The sequence below is a fragment of the Leucoraja erinacea genome, chromosome 9 (assembly GCF_028641065.1).
Source record: "Leucoraja erinacea ecotype New England chromosome 9, Leri_hhj_1, whole genome shotgun sequence".
Taxonomy (NCBI): domain Eukaryota; kingdom Metazoa; phylum Chordata; class Chondrichthyes; order Rajiformes; family Rajidae; genus Leucoraja; species Leucoraja erinaceus.
This window is the reverse complement of record NC_073385.1, coordinates 29,503,516-29,519,740: the sequence shown is the minus strand read 5'-3', so window position 1 is coordinate 29,519,740 and position 16,225 is coordinate 29,503,516. Positions and strand designations below refer to the sequence as shown.

At 40.4% G+C, this 16,225-nt stretch overlaps 1 protein-coding gene across 3 annotated transcripts in view; it reads left to right on the top strand.

Moving 5' to 3' along the window:
* Nucleotides 1–16,225, top strand: part of wdhd1 (WD repeat and HMG-box DNA binding protein 1) — a 62,140-nt gene that overhangs the window by 34,751 nt on the left and 11,164 nt on the right. For all 3 annotated transcript variants that reach the window (XM_055640443.1, XM_055640444.1, XM_055640442.1), the window contains 8 exons: nucleotides 3,833–4,074; nucleotides 6,375–6,512; nucleotides 7,102–7,258; nucleotides 9,037–9,151; nucleotides 12,606–12,737; nucleotides 13,699–13,892; nucleotides 14,974–15,134; nucleotides 15,509–15,565. In XM_055640443.1, the coding sequence (XP_055496418.1) occupies nucleotides 3,833–4,074; nucleotides 6,375–6,512; nucleotides 7,102–7,258; nucleotides 9,037–9,151; nucleotides 12,606–12,737; nucleotides 13,699–13,892; nucleotides 14,974–15,134; nucleotides 15,509–15,565 (1,196 nt within the window). The remainder of the gene's footprint in view (nucleotides 1–3,832; nucleotides 4,075–6,374; nucleotides 6,513–7,101; nucleotides 7,259–9,036; nucleotides 9,152–12,605; nucleotides 12,738–13,698; nucleotides 13,893–14,973; nucleotides 15,135–15,508; nucleotides 15,566–16,225) is intronic.

The following is a 16,225-nucleotide window of genomic DNA, read 5'->3' as shown; positions in this document are numbered from 1 at the left end:
TCTTCACTGCCTGCTGCACCTGCATGCCTACTTTCAATGACTGGTGTACCATGGCACCCAGGTCTCGTTGCATCTCCCCCTTTCCTAATTGGCCACCATTCAGATAATAGTCTACTTTCCTGTTCTTGCCACCAAAGTGGATAACCTCACATTTATCCACATTATACTGCATCTGCCATGCATTTGCCCACTCACCCAGCCTATCCAAGTCACCTGGCAGCCTCCTAGCATCCTCCTCACAGCTAACACTGCCCCCCAGCTTCGTGTCATCCACAAACTTGGAGATGTTGCATTCAATTCCCTCGTCCAATTCATTAATACATAGTAAATAGCTGGGGTCCCAGCACTGAGCCTTGCGGTACCCCACTAGTCACTGCCTGCCATTGTGAAAAGGACCCGTTTACTCCTACTCTTTGCTTCCTGTCTGCCAGCCAGTTGTCCATCCACATCAATACTGAACCTCTATGGAGAGAAGGAATAGGTGACGTTTCGGGTCGAGACCCATCTTCAGATACAGGTCGGTGGGGGTATGATTAGCAGGTAGGTGTGGGTGACAAAAGCTAAAGGTGAAAAAGAGAAAAGGGTGTCAAATAAGTAGAGAAATGGAGTGAAATGCAAGGCCGGAGCAATGTGGATGGAAGTGGATGGGGGAGGGGGGGGGGGTAGATAAAAGGGAAATGGGGACAAGGATTGGAGATGAATGTATGAAGAAGGGGAAATGATCAAGAAGATGGTGAGAGAAATGGGAATGCACTCGTCCTGCAGTACTGGCAACAATACTTGTGTATCATTTCTGCATCCGCTCTAGCTTAGTCACATCATTCCTCTAACTTGAAAACCAGAACTGCACACAACATTCCAGGCAAATCCTACCAACATCTTGTACAGCTGTAACATAATATTTTGACTCCTGTTCTCAATGCTGCAATTCTGCCTGATACAACTCAAGAATTGAACTAGAGATCTGTATTACTGTAGATAGACACAAAATGCTGAAGTAACTCCGTGGGTTAGGCAGCATCTCTGGAGAAAAATAATAGGTGATGCTTCTTCATCCTGAAGAAGGGATTTGGCGTGGAACGTTACCTATTTCTCACCAGAGCTGCTGCCTGACCCACTGAGTTATTACACCGTTTTGTGTCTATGGTATAAACACTGCAGTTCCTTCCTACACATAGAAACATAGAAAATAGGTGCAGGAGGAGGCCATTCGGCCCTTCGGCCCAGCACCGCCATTCATTGTGATCATGGCTGATCGTCCCCAATCAATAACGCGTGCCTGCCTTCTCCCCATATCCCTTGATTCCACTAGCCCCTAGAGCTCTATTGAACTCTCTTAAATCCATCCAGTGACTTGGCCTCCACTGCCCTCTGTGGCAGGGAATTCCACAAATTCACAACTCTGGGTGAAAACGTTTTTTCTCACCTCAGTCTTAAATGGCTTCCCATTTATTCTAAGACTGGCCCCTGGTTCTGGACTTGCCCAACATTGGGAATTTTTTTCCTGCATCTAGCTTGTCCAGTTTATAATTTTATATGCCTTTATAAGATACCCCTTCATCCTTCATAAACTCCAGTGAATACAAGTCTAGTCTTTTCAATCTTTCCTCATATGACAGTCCCGCCATCCCAGGGATCAATCTCGTGAACCTACGCTGCACTGCCTCAATCACAAGGTTGTCCTTCCTTGAATTAAGATACCAAAACTGGACACAATATTCCAGATGTGGTCTCACCAGAGCCCTATTCAACTGCAGAAGAACCTCTTTACTCCTATACTGAAATCCTCTTGTTGTCAAGGCCAACATTCCATTAGCTTTCTTCACTGCCTGCTGTACCTGTAAGCCAACTTTCAGTGACTGGTGTACAAGGGCGCCCAGGTCTCGCTGCACCTCCCCTTACCTAACCTAACCCCATTGAGATAATAATCTGCCCCCTTTTTTTTGCAAGTGGATAACCTCATATTTATCTATATTATACTGCATCACATGCCAGGCATCTGCCCACTTGCTCAACCTGTCCAGGTCACCCTGCAACCTCCTAACATCCTTTTCACAGTTCACACTGCCACCCAGCTTTGTGTCATCCGCACACTTGCAAGTGTTGCTCCTAATTCCCTCTTCCAAATCATTAATATATATGGTAAACAGTTGCGGGCCCAACACCGAGCCTTGCGGCACTCCACTCGCCACTGCCTGCCATTCTGAAAAGGACCCGTTCACTCCCACTCTTTGCTTCCTGTCTACCAACCAATTTTCTATCCATGTCAACACCCTACCCCCAATACCATGTGCTTTAATTGTAGTCACCAGTCTCACGTGGGGGACCTTATCAAAGGCTTTCTGAAAGTCTAGATACACTACATCCACTGGCACCCCTTCATCCATTTTACTTGTCACATCCTCAAAAAATTCCAGAAGATTAGTCAAGCATGATTTCCCTTTCATAAATCCATGTTGACTTGGACTAACCCTTTTACTGCTATCCAAATGCCCCATTATTACCTCTTTAATATTTGACTCCAGCATCTTTCCAACCACCGAAGTCAGGCTAACCGGTTTGTAATTCCCTCTCGCTCCTTTCTTGAAAAGTGGGATAGCATGACTTTGCTACTCTTTTTCCCTTAACATATCTAAAGAAGCTATTAATGTCCTTCTTTATATTCCTGACCAGCTTCCCTTCGTACTTCATCTTTTCATTGCCCGTTTTGTCCGTTTTGTTTCCTTCTGTTGTCATATGAAAGTTTCCCAATCCTCTGGCTTCCGGCTACTCTTTTTTGGGTTATACATCTTTTCTTTTAGTTATATTCTATCCCTAACTTCTCTTGTCAGCCACGGTTGCCTCCTACTCCCCTTAGAATCTTTCTTCCTTTTTGGAATAAAATGATCCTGCGTCTTCCGGATTATGGCCAGAAATTCCTGCCATTGCTGTTCCACCGTCATTCCTGCTAGGATCCCTTTCCAGTCTACCTTGGCCAGCTCCTCTCTCATGCCTTTGTTCAACTGCATCACTGACACTTCCGATTTAACCTTCACCTTCTCAAATTGCAGATTAAAACTAATCATATTATGACCACTACCTCCAAGCGGTTCCTTTATCTCAAGTTCTCTTATATCTGGTTCATTGGACAACACTAAATAGAGAATTGCCTTTTCTCTGGTCGGCTCCATTACAAGCTGCTCTAAGAATCCATCTCGGAGGCACTCTACAAACTCTTCCTTGGGGTCCTGAACCAACCTGATTTTCCCAGTCTACCTGCATATTGAAATCCCCCATGACCACAGTGGCATTACCTTTGTTACATGCCAGTTTTAACTCCTGCTGCAACTTACACCCTAAATCCAGGCTACTATTTGGGGGTTTAAGAAGGAACTGCATATGTTGGAAAATCGAAGGTAGACAAAAGTGCTGGAGAAACTCAGCGGGTGCAACAGCATCTATGGAGTGAAGGAAATAGGGAACATTTCAGGCAGAAACCCTTCTTCAGACTGATGTGGGGTGGGGGTGGGGGGGAGATGATACGAGAAAGGAAGAGGAGGTGCCCGAGGGCTGAGGGAGAGCTGAGAAGGGGAGATCTTCTGTCCCGACAGCTTCTAAGTGGGTGAACCTGTTCTCAAGAGGTACAACACCCGGGGACCTTTGCATTCCATGTTTCCCTCCCTTACTCACCGTCACATCTGTATAACTGTCTTAAATTAACTTATTTCCATTAATTGTTCAGCACGTTTAACTCGCATGTATCTCCTTCAAGAATCAATATGAAAAGCTGGAAATCAAGTTATTGTCCATATTCAGACATTCAACTTGGTCTTGTCTGTTATCTTCCCATCAGCACACTGCAGTGTATTCACTTCAACTCCAGGGACACAAATAAAGAATGGATGGTGGATATGGCAGACGATGAAAACATTGAAGCGATTTGTTTGGGCCAAGGTTGGACTGCTATTTCAACAAGTGCTCTAATTGTTCGTATCTTCAGCATTGGTGGCATACAAAAGGAGCTCTTCAGTCTAATGGGGCCTGTGGTCTCCATGTCGGGACACGGGGAACAGCTAATGATCTCTTATCACCGAGGTAACTAAAACTTTTCTTTGAATTTGCTTGGTTACTTTTTGTTGATTATGGAGCGTATAGATCCCAGGTTACAAACTCCTGATTTATGCACAGCCCGTATATACGGACAAGCATTTGGGAGATGGGCAGGATACGTTTCATGGCTGCTACAGTGCTGGACACTTTCTGCAGTGTAGGAACTTGGTCTGTGGCAATATTTGAATCGTTGAGTTAACTGCCCTGGTTTAACTGCATGGACTATGTAGGGAAGTTGGTTTGCTGTAGGGATGGAGTTCCCAAATCGAAAGTGACCTCTGACCTGGGCATGCACAGTCGAAATACCGAACTCGCTTATCCCACTGTTTTGATTGAAATTTTGCACATCTTTTCTCGCAGCTTAATTGTCAGTGCAGCATTTTTAATTACATCTCTGCAAAGAATGTTGAAATAGTATTTAAATATTTAAAGTTGTTGTCCAAGTGAAACCTATAATTGACAACAAGAATGGGCTGCAATTCTGTTCATACTATGTGAAAATACAAACTGCCATCTAGTGGGGTCTTCAATTCTTGCTTTTTGATTTATGCCATTTATTTGCTTCCCTGGAAATACATTTTAGTTTCTATATCAGTAATAAAAATACTTTCTTTACACTTTTCATGAATGAAATTGATAACACTGAAAGTCACCTTTCTGAGCATCAGTTGATAAGGATTTTTTTTAAATGGTGTCCTAAATTGACACATAGATGTTTATGTAACTGAATATGTAGGAGAGAACTGCAGATGCTGGTTTGAATCAAAGCTAGACACAACATGCTGGAGTAACTCAGCGGGACATGCAGCATCTCTGGAGAGAAGGAATTGAAAAAGTTACTTTTATAACAATCAAACAGGTTCGCTTCTTAATAAACAGACAACTCTCAATACGGTTGGTAGACCAGTTCAAAACTTTACTTACTATCGGCCGATGGAAGTGGCAAGGAAAACCCCAGTCAAGTGAGCAATACAGACACTTGGCTGTCCTCAGTCCACTTCCCCAAACAACAGAATTACATGGTATTATAGTTTTTTTGTCACCTTAGCACATTCTACAAACATTAGTCATGGTCAGAGGTACAGAGAATACACGTTACTACAGGATGCATCTGAGTTGTCTCGTCACATCAGCTGCATCAGGGGCATCTTGTCATGTGGTACAAGGACTTTACATATCAAAGGCATCAGACATTTGGTTCAAGATACTTGCATATCAAAGTCATCAGTCACTGCATACCTCAAAGGCATTGGACATTGGTACAAGGTATTTTGCATATTAAAGGCATCGGACATTATCTCAATACCGCTTACTGGGATTAATCTGTGCTTCCTCTCTCGTCAAATGTTAGACTAATTTTAAAGTCATTCATTATCTTAATACACTGCAACCTGAGGCAAGCCTGGACTTGCCTTTCTGTATCAATCTACAGGAGAAAAGCCTGCTTTGAGACTAAATATAAGTTATAAGCTGGCCCTGGAATCCATTTAATTTTTTCTTATATTTTTAACATAATTCAGCCTTATCAGAATGGGCGACGTTTCGGGTCGAGACTTCTTCAGACTGTTGTCAGGGGAGTGGGCGGGACAAAGATAGAATGTAATGGAAGACTGGTGGAAGAACTGGGAAGGAGGAGGGGATGGAGAGAGGGAAAGCAAGGGCTATTTGAAGTTGGGGAAGTTAATGTTCATACTGCTGGGATGTAAAGGGCCTGTCCCACTTGGCCGTCATTTGCGCGTCACGCAGATGGCGCGTGAAGATTTTGTACATCATAAAACCCTGCGGCACAGCCGCGCGTCACTGCATATGTCATCACGCACCATGCGCGCATCACATGCGTGTCACGACGCACGCATTGTGTATCGTGACGTGTAAATTATGTTGCGTAAATTACGTGCAAATGATGGCCAAGTGGGACAGGTCCTTAAGCTTAGAGCGGCATAGTGGCGCAGGGGTAGGTAGAACTTCTGCCTTAGGTTCAATCCTGACTGCTGGTGCATTCCCAATATGACCTTTCTGTCCTGGGCCTTCTCCATTGTCAGCGCTAATTGGAGGAACAGTACCTTATATTTCGCTTGGGTAGCTTAAGTTTTTAATTCTTTAAGAAATGTAATGGTTTGAATAAATTGTAATTGTTTTTTAATGTTTCTCAATGCTAGTTATTCAACAGTTCTCCAGTTTAGGCAATTGATCTTGGAATATAACAGTTCTGTATATGAATGTGTATTTTTAAGATAAGCAAGAAGCCAACTGTCAGCAAAAAACATTTGCTTTCTCGTTTTCAGGCACTGGATTTGATGGTGATCAGTGTCTCGGGGTGCAACTGATAGAACTAGGAAAGAGAAAGCTGCAGGTTTTCCAAGGTGTTCCCCTTCCTCTAAGTAGGAAGTCATATCTGGCATGGCAGGGCTTCTCTGCTGAAGGTGATCTTAATATGCTCGTAATATTTTAGTTAATGCATGGTGAAATGTGTAGGAAAAATACAATTCCTAACTGCTAATATTACAATTTGTTACTTCTAATATTGCACTCTAATGACAAAGACGACAACACCAAATTCATAGAGTTTAACAGTTCAATTATAAAGAAAATCATTTTGAGCGAGGTGCTGAGTTGGATCTGCTCATTTGCTAATGCATGTTGTGGTCAGCCTGGTAAATGTTTAACATCATATCCCTGATTTTTCTTTGAACTTAAATTGTTGATGTTTTTTAGATTAAAAGTATGCAATTTTATTTTGATTTCTCGTATTGGCAGTTTTTCTCTTTCATTGTCATTTTAGAACCTTGTTTTACTGCATTAAATAAAAATGTTTTGGAAGTGTAGCATAGATTTTTGTAAAAATGCTAGAATGGATCCTCAAACATCTGAACAAATACTTTTGTCAAAGCTCTTAATTCAATGTCTTTGAATTGCAGTAAATATCTTGTTTCGAAATAGTTGCGGTTTGTGATAATTTATGATCACAAAAATCACTACGTTTGGTACAGTGACTTTAACATTTTTCTGTAGGAACTCCAGTGTTCGCAGATTCGAATGGAATAGTGCGAATGTTGAACAGATTGCTAGGAAACACCTGGATTCCTGTTTCTAACACCAAGGACCATTGCAAGGGCAAATCCGATTATTATTGGATGATCGGTATCCACGAAAACCCCCAGCAGCTCAGGTAAAGTAGGTCAATAAGCCATAATAGATGTAGTGTGTTCTATTAATTGTAAATAAATATATCAACTTTTCACATTGAACCTGTACTGAGTAAATATTGTGAATTCACAAATTTGAAAAAGGTTTAACTATCATAAATTGCTCATCAAAATCCTCGGGCATCACATTAAACCATTTATAGAAGTAACATCAGATTGCCAAAAAATAATTTTGATCCTTGAAACTCAAAGACATGATTATATTAAAGTGCATTTATAAGTTGAACTTCCAACTTAATATTGATGCATGCCAGTTTCCCTTCCATTCAAGGGTAACATTTAGTAACATGTATCTTGCAGTCATTTTATTGAAATATAATGCCTGGGTAAACAAACACAAATGAATACTGTATAATTTGCAGCAATGTGTGGGATTTTTAATTTTCTACATTCCTAAATTTAGCAATGTGAATGCATCAGAGATCTGCAATTCTGCAGTGAATGGTTCAAACACTGAAAATTGTATTTTACATTCTGGTATTTTCTCTGCTCTACGAGTTGTACCTGCGTATGGTACACAAAAAAGCTGGAGAAACTCAGCGGGTGCAGCAGCATCTATGGAGCGAAGGAAATAGGCAACGTTTCGGGCCGAAACCCTTCTTCAGACTGATCGGGGGTGGGGGGGGGCGGGGACAAGAAAGGAAAAAGGAGGAGGAGCCCGAAGGCTGGGGGATGGGAGGAGAAAGCAGGGGGACTGAGGAAGGGGAGGAGACAGCAAGGACTAACAAAATTGGGAGTATTCGATGTTCATGCCCCCAGGATGCAGACTCCCCAAGCGGAATATGAGGTGCTGTTCCTCCAATTTCCGGTGTTGCTCGCTGTGGCCATGGAGGAGACCCAGGACAGAGAGGTCGGAGACGGAGTAGGAGGGGGAGTTGAAGTGCTGAGCCACCGGGAGGTCAGCTTATGGTTTGATTGTACTCATAGTACAATTTGATTTGACTGGATAACATGCAAACATAAACTTTTCACTGTATCTTGGTACATGTGACAAAAGTAAACCAATACCAAGTGGACTGAATGAAGGGTATTTAGAAGTTAGATCATGTAAGTGTGAAAGGAAGGACTGGCCATGCTAGTTAATGACTTCAGTATGGCTGAGGAGCTGGCTTGATTTACCATGGTCTGATTTAATTACATAACATGCAGACAAAAGCTTTATGCTGTATCTTGGTAGGCATGACAATAATAAACAAATAATAAATCATGGCTCATTTAAAATCCCAGCAACTAAAAAATAATGTTTGTTTATAGGGTGCTCTGATATGGAACTATTAACTGTTTAGCCCACAATAACAAATATGAATACTTGCATTTGTACTATTGTATGTGAATTAATCATTTTGGTCAAGTTGTGTGCATTTTGTGGACCCCAACTTATTATTGAGACCGATGGACATATTTGTGAGTTGGTCCTGAATTGCAATTAGTTTTTCCTGTAAATTTGATTTTGTTTAATAAGAAAATTATTTAAATAACTGGACAGTTCAAATAAAAATATTTCTTGTTTTGAAAACATGGTCAAACATACCCCTTAACTTGAGCACACTTTTGCCTTTGACTTGGTTGCTATTTCTGTGAGTGTAAAATACTGTACGATCTTGCTGGTGTAGATGAGAATGGTTATGATCCTGAATTTCTTAATGGCAATTTTTTCTTTATTGATAAATAAGACAGACCGAACAATGCAGTACTTTTTAAAAAAGGACATCCTTGAAACTAAACATATTATTATCAATAGATGCATTCCATGCAAAGGAGCCAAGTTCCCACCAACACTACCTCGTCCTACTGTGACAATCCTACCACTGAAACTTCCTTATTGTCAGATGAGCTCAGAAAAGGGACAAATGGAGGTATGTGCCTATAGCATGTTCTTTTGTATTGGTCCCCGTATCCTTAATTCAATTGTTAACAAAACTAAAATTTGACTTAATGTTTGCAAAATTTGAAATGTATTCTTTACAACTTAATTTACAATAAATTTAAAAGAAAGTAAATTAAGTCATTATGAATTGTGTTAAAAAAAAACGTAAAAGGAACCTACCAAATTATCTGATTTGCGATATTACATCTTTGGGATTGATTCAAATGTAGTGTCATTATTCATGATGAGCAGCACGTAACAAGCCAGGTAAGTATGGGCAAATGAGTTTCAAGTCAAATGTCGGGAAGTTGATGGAAAATATTCGGAGGGACAGAATTAATCTACACTTGGAAATTCAGAGCTTGATCAGGAAAGTTTTGTTGGTGAAAGATCATGTCTGACTGATATGATCTAATTTCTTTGTTTTTAAGAAGTAACAGATATATCACAGTGAGTTGTCTACGTGGACTGTAAGGTTTTTGAACAAAGTCTAATGTAGAAGACTGATCTAAAAGGTTGCAGGTGTGGAAAAGCATGTTGGCAAATTGGATACAAAATTAGTTTGATATGAGTGTGATGTCGAGGACTGGTTTTGTCATTGGAAGCCTGTGGCCTGTGGTGCACCACAAACATCTGTGCTGGGACCCCAACTATTGTTAACTGCATGGATATGAATGCGGGAGAAATGATTGTTAAGTTTGCTGGTGACATGAATATTTCCCAGATTAATATTATTATAATTCATAGTTAAACTAACATTACCTTGTATTATAAACCTTAAAAGTATAAATTTGCTCTATCTTTGCAAACACACACACATCCTCTCTCCACGCACACAAGTTGTATAAATGTCACACTTGACAAATGACAATTGCTTCTTGGCTAGCTCACACACCGTCCCCCTTTCTTGTTATCTCTAGGGGATGGCATTCCAACCTCATCTTTGGGCCTCTTTATGGCTTTGCTTTCATACTGACAGCATTACTGAAAGGATGTTTACATCTGCAGACCACCATCTCTATCTCAAAGTATAGCCACCTCAGTTTTTATAAACATAAGAAATCCAACATTCAAAGGTCACATACCCCTCAACCGTCCACATTTTGCCCTTCACATATGTCTTATCTCTTATCTCAACATGAGTATAATTAAACGCAGCTAAAGACTGGATCACAGAATCCAGAGGCGCCTTTCTATCTTAGACTAGTATAAACAGTCATCAGTCATAAACCCCGAGCCCTTTGTGCTATAGCAGAGCTAAGGAATGTGTCATAACTAAAGAGCAAATGGTCTATGACCAAATGGCCTGTGACCTGAGAACGGGCCCCACTGACAAACTACTTTTGAATATAGATTATATAAGATTATAAGATACATTTATATAGAAGATAATATTTACTATACAATTTGTAGAACTAAGTGCCATATAGACCATTCACATGCGTCCTACAATAACCTACGTTTGAAATAAATGCAGTGATGTTCTCATCAGGGTCTCTTCTATACCCCGTAACTCTGCTCTCACTCCACACCCCTCCCCACCCCCACTCTTAACAAGGGCAAATAAATTTGCTCTATCTTGTCCTCGCCATCCACCCTACCAGCCGTCACATTCAACAAATAATCCTCCGACATTTTTGCCACCTCCAACGGGATCCCACCACTGGCCACATCTTCCCATCTCCTCCCCTGTCTGCTTTCCGCAGAGACCGCACCCTCCGTAACTCCCTGGTCAATTCGTCCCTTCCCACCCAAACCTCCCCCTCCCCTGGCACTTTCCCTTGCAACCGCAGGAAATGCTACACTTGTCAATTTACCTGCCCCCTTGACTCCATTCAAGGACCCAAGCAGTCTTTCCAGGTGCGGCAGAGATTCACCTGCACCTCCTCCAACCTCATCTATTGCATCCGCTGCTCTAGGTGTCAGCTGCTCTACATCGGTGAGACCAAGCGTTGGCTTGGCGATCGCTTCGCCGAACACCTCCGCTCGGTTCGCAATAACCAACCTGATCTCCCGGTGGCTCAGCACTTCATCTCTTCCTCCCATTCCAAATCTGACCTTTCTGTCCTGGGCCTTCTCCATGGCCAGAGTGAGGCCCACCGTAATTTGGAGGAGCAGCACCTCATATTTTGCAGTTTACACCCCAGCGGTATGAACATTGACTTCTCCAATTTCAGATAGTCCCTGCTTTTTCCTCCCCTTTCCAGCTCTCCCTCAGCCGACTGTCTCTGCCTCTTACTTTCTTCTTGTTCATCCAAGTTGTCAGAATTCTTCCTGTAGCTAATACCCCCTAATCCTGGCATTATTCTGGGAAACCTCATTTACACCCTTTCGACCGCCTCGAGGTCCTTCTTGTATTGGGGCAAGCAGAACTGCATGTAGGACTTCCGGACTCTTATACTCAATGCCCTGACCCAATGAAGGCAAGCATACCATCCATATATGTTGTCTTTACCACGCTATCTACTTTGATACCACTTTCATGAGGTTATGGGTTTGGAGCCCAAGATCCCTCTTTACATCAATGCATCAACTGTATTCCTTCCCCTTGCATTCAATCTCCCAAAGGCACACTTGCTCGAATTTAACTCCATCTGCCATTTCTCTGCCCATACTTGCTGATCTAGATCCCACTGTATACTTTGAAGGACTTCCTCACAGTGTGCAACCTCAGCAATCTTTGTAAATTTCAAACATACTTACCAACCTGCATATGTTTACATGTAAATCATTCATATCGATCACAAATAACAGAGGTCCCAGCACAATCCCAGTGGAACTCCACTGGTCACAGATCTCCAGCCTGAATATTTCCATCCACCACTACCCTCTGTCTTCTAACAGTAAGCCTGTTCTGAATCAATGCGATCATGTCAAGTCTCTGAAGAAAGTTTTAACCTGGAAAATCCAGTTAGGATCAATAATTCCAATAAGTTGCTTACAATGTTATGAATACACTAATACATTTTGAGATTCTTGGAAGGTTGAGAATTGGGTGATTATTTTGGTGATGTCATTTCTGATCAAAGAAATCAACAACTTAAAATGAGATGAGTCCTATAATAAGTAGGTGGTCCACTCTGCTTGTTTATTATCTGAGAAGGGTGAAAGTTACTGCTGGAGACAGACTTGTACACCACCAGTAAGTGAATATATCTACTGCTAAATATACAATTATTGCTTGTGTAACTGATGTGATGGACAATGCCAGATGGTACTAATGCAATTTCTAGCAACTAATGCTTCTGTAGGATTTGGATCTCTTAAAAGAGGCTAATCTTGAAAATAATTAGTATAAATGGATTTCATATAAGCCCTTGGGACATTTTTGCTTTTTTGATACTAATTAGCACAAACTGCAAATGTTTTGTATATCAAATGCCTGTATTTAAATTTTGTTAATAGCCGGTAATGGACAATTTTGTTTACTCTTATCTTTTCAGGAGCAATACTGGCGATCTATTCTATTTCACAACCATTTTGACTATTTGACAGCAAATAATTATGAGTTTAACCAAGCTGCAGAAAATCAAGTACTGAAGGAACAGCAGGAACTGTTGATGAAAATGTTTGCTGTGAGTGAAAACTGTATAATCTCCTGCAGCTGTTCCTGCAAATATGTGCATTATGTAATTTTTCTTGGTGAAAATGGAACACTTCCAATATCCAGCAGCAACAGATCTTTGAGTGATGAAATGTGGGTGGGAACCTGTATTTAATGTGCATGTGCGTAATACGTCCTGCTGGATAATTTTATTTATAATGTTTCGGGCTGGTTATTAACTCCCTCACAGCGCCAGAGACCCAAGTTCAATCCTGACTTTGGGTACTGTCCATGTGAAATTTATATGTTCTCCCTGTGACCAATGTGCGTTTCCTCTTGCATCCCAAAGACATGTGGGTTGTAGGTTAATTGGCCATTGTAAATTGTCCCTAGCGTGTAGCGATGGATGAGTAAAAGGGATAACATAGAACTAGTGTAAACGGGTGATTGAAGGTCGGCGTGGACTCGCTCAGTCAAACAGCCTGTTTCCATGCTTTATCTCCAAACTAAATAAACATGAGCTCTTGATTTAACCAGTACCAATTAGAAATTTGACCGATCTGGCTACGGTGCAGATTTTGTAAAGTAGATTGTAAATATTAAGTAAAACATAGAAAAATACAGCACAGGAACAGGCCCTTTGGACAACAATGTCTATGCTGAGCATGATGCCATTTGTGTTTTGGTGATATTCATAAACCTGGCCGCAATTCATTTTAATTTTTGACGGTTTATTTAAATAATGTTGAAAAGCTCAGAGGCAGAAGTTTCAACTCTACATGCTTTGGCAGTTCTTAGTGGATTTGTACAAGGAAAAGTTTTAATCTTGAACACTAATATATCAATACCAGGACAAATGTGATATCTGTACTGTGAGAAGACAATGTTTAATATTCCAATTTTCATTTTGGAATTGTTAATTTTAAATAATTTGTAAAATGAGGTATTCTAACAATAAGATTAATAAAAACCTAATTCTGCCTGTTGTTTAGTTATCTTGCAAGGTAGATCGTGAATTCCGATGTGAAGAGCTTTCGGAATTTATGACCCAGAATGTCTTGAATTTGGCTATCAAGTATGCTTCACGTTCAAAGCGTCTGACCCTTGCTCAGCGCCTTAGTGAGCTGGCGCATGAGAAAGCTGCAACATTGGCCGTACAAGAGGAAGATGCAGAACTAAATACTTGGTATTAACATTTATATTAACTTGTTATTGCACTGTATTCCCACAAAATCGTGGTCTGTCGGAAAAGATTGATTGATTGAAAGATATAGCATGGAAATGGGCCCATCAACCCACTGAGTCCACACTGACCATCAATCACCCATTCACACTAGCTCTTTTGCATCCACTCCCTACACACTAGGGCCAATTAACCTACAAACACATATGACTTTGGGATGTAGGAAGAAATCGGAGCAATAGGAAGAAACCCACACAGTCACGGGGAGAATGTGCAAACTCCACACAGACAGCACTTGAGGTAAAGTTCGAACCTGGGTCTCTGCAGTGTGAGGCTGCTCTTTTGAGGCATAGGACATTCACTTATTTTCACAGATCTTGCCTATACGCAACAACAACTTCTTGGCAATGTTAAAGTTGATATTACACGGTTAAGATACACCATTCCACATAAAGCATAAAGTTAGAAAGTATATTTCAGGATAGAATGTGGTTTGAGTAACCAAACCAAAGTTACCAAATTATTCTGATACCAGCTATTATGACTGGGTCTGGAAAATATATTACTTCTGGGACTTTGAAATATCTTAGCAAAATCTGCTGTCAAATGTTGTGCAATGTTGGTAGATATTTCAAATACGTACCAATTTCCATAGTAGTGCTTCATTTAGTGCTGCACATCAAGAATTGAAAATCCTGACTTTTGTTTGGATTACCCTATTCCAGTAGTTCTACTCTTTTAAGAGTTTAGCTTGTATGTTATGTATGTATATTTAGAACCTATACTCGAGGGAAGTCGATGTGGCTGGAATCTGGTTTATTTGTGTAGCCCAAGCTGATTTCAGTTTAAAAAATCTTCAATATTATTACCTTGGAAGAAAAATGTTGCAATTTTAACATTTTGAAACACAGTAAATTACATTGCGTATGGATGCCCATTAAATCCTTGTGAGCAATTGATTTCAATTAAACACAATGAAGTAAGTAGGGTACTGAATAGTTCTGCCAACAAAAGTAATTGTCTTTAAGGTAAGAAATATAGAGAGGACTAAAGTTTGCCCATTGGTGTTCCATTATTTATGTAGTTACAGTAGATCAGTTACTGGATGGAATTTGCCTAATTTGCAACGTCCAGCTCAAAGCTGTGTGGAAAGTACAGGTGGAAGAATTGAAGATGTACAGAACGATGCAGAAGAAGATAGTAACAATGGAATCGATCCTGAGGAAAGACTTCATGCAAAGAGAAGTACGACAAGCCAAATATTCTCACTTTAAATTTGAAAAACAGTTTGCCCAGTTTAATTCTAAATCTAATCAGTTGTAGGCCTACATTAAGAATACATTTTATTAACTGCTCTTTTGTGAGTATTCCTGTGAGAATGTTTAACAAACAGAATTAGACTATTCTTTCTGCGATTGTCCACTTGCACTTTATACAGAAGTATATTAAAAACAAACAATGGAAAGTCCTGTACAAATGGACTGACACAAGCTTTCATTTACCTTCCCAAAATAATCTTATTTGTGTGGGCAATTTAGGACTTGTAGATTTAGCTTTTATGTGAAATAACATTTGAGTATTTATTAAATACAACTAATTTGTGGAATTCTGAACTGCAGGATTAAATCCATTTAGTAAAGAACTTGATTCAACAGAAAAAAATACTCCAAAATCAGGTAGGTAAGGCAAAACGATATTCATATAACTTATAACAAGCAAATTTGCCATTATCGTAACCAAACTGTTCCAGTATGGATTTTTTTGTTTCAATAGTTTAATGTAACTTAAGAAATACAGTAACTTTCAATGCAGAATTTCAGTGAGAAGAGTAAATACAGATAGCAGTTTAACTTGCCTAGTAACATTGCAATTTGTTTCTTCAACTGACTCTTATGGAGCTGATCTTGCATACCAGCAAGACTATTATCTATCCCTTGTGCGATATTCAGTATCTCAGACTTCTGTACTTGGAAGCTTGAAATGTAATTGACAATAGGTGTTGGCACACTTAACCATCTGCTTTGTGCTGAACATGCCATTAATTCAAACATGTGGAGGGGAGGAGCTGGATGCACTTTAGAGTCATAAGGTGAAACAGGATGAGAACAGTCCTTCTGGCCCACTAAGTCCATGCCGACCACCAACTACCCTTTTATACTAGCCCAATATTAATCCCTTTTTTATTCTCTCCATTATTTCAACAATTTACCCGAGACTCATCCACCCACAGGGCAATTAACCTATCAAACCATGTGGCTTTGAGAGGTGGGGTGAAAAAAGAGCACCTGGGGCAAACCCAGTCATCAGAGGATGAGCAAATTCCACATAGACACCAA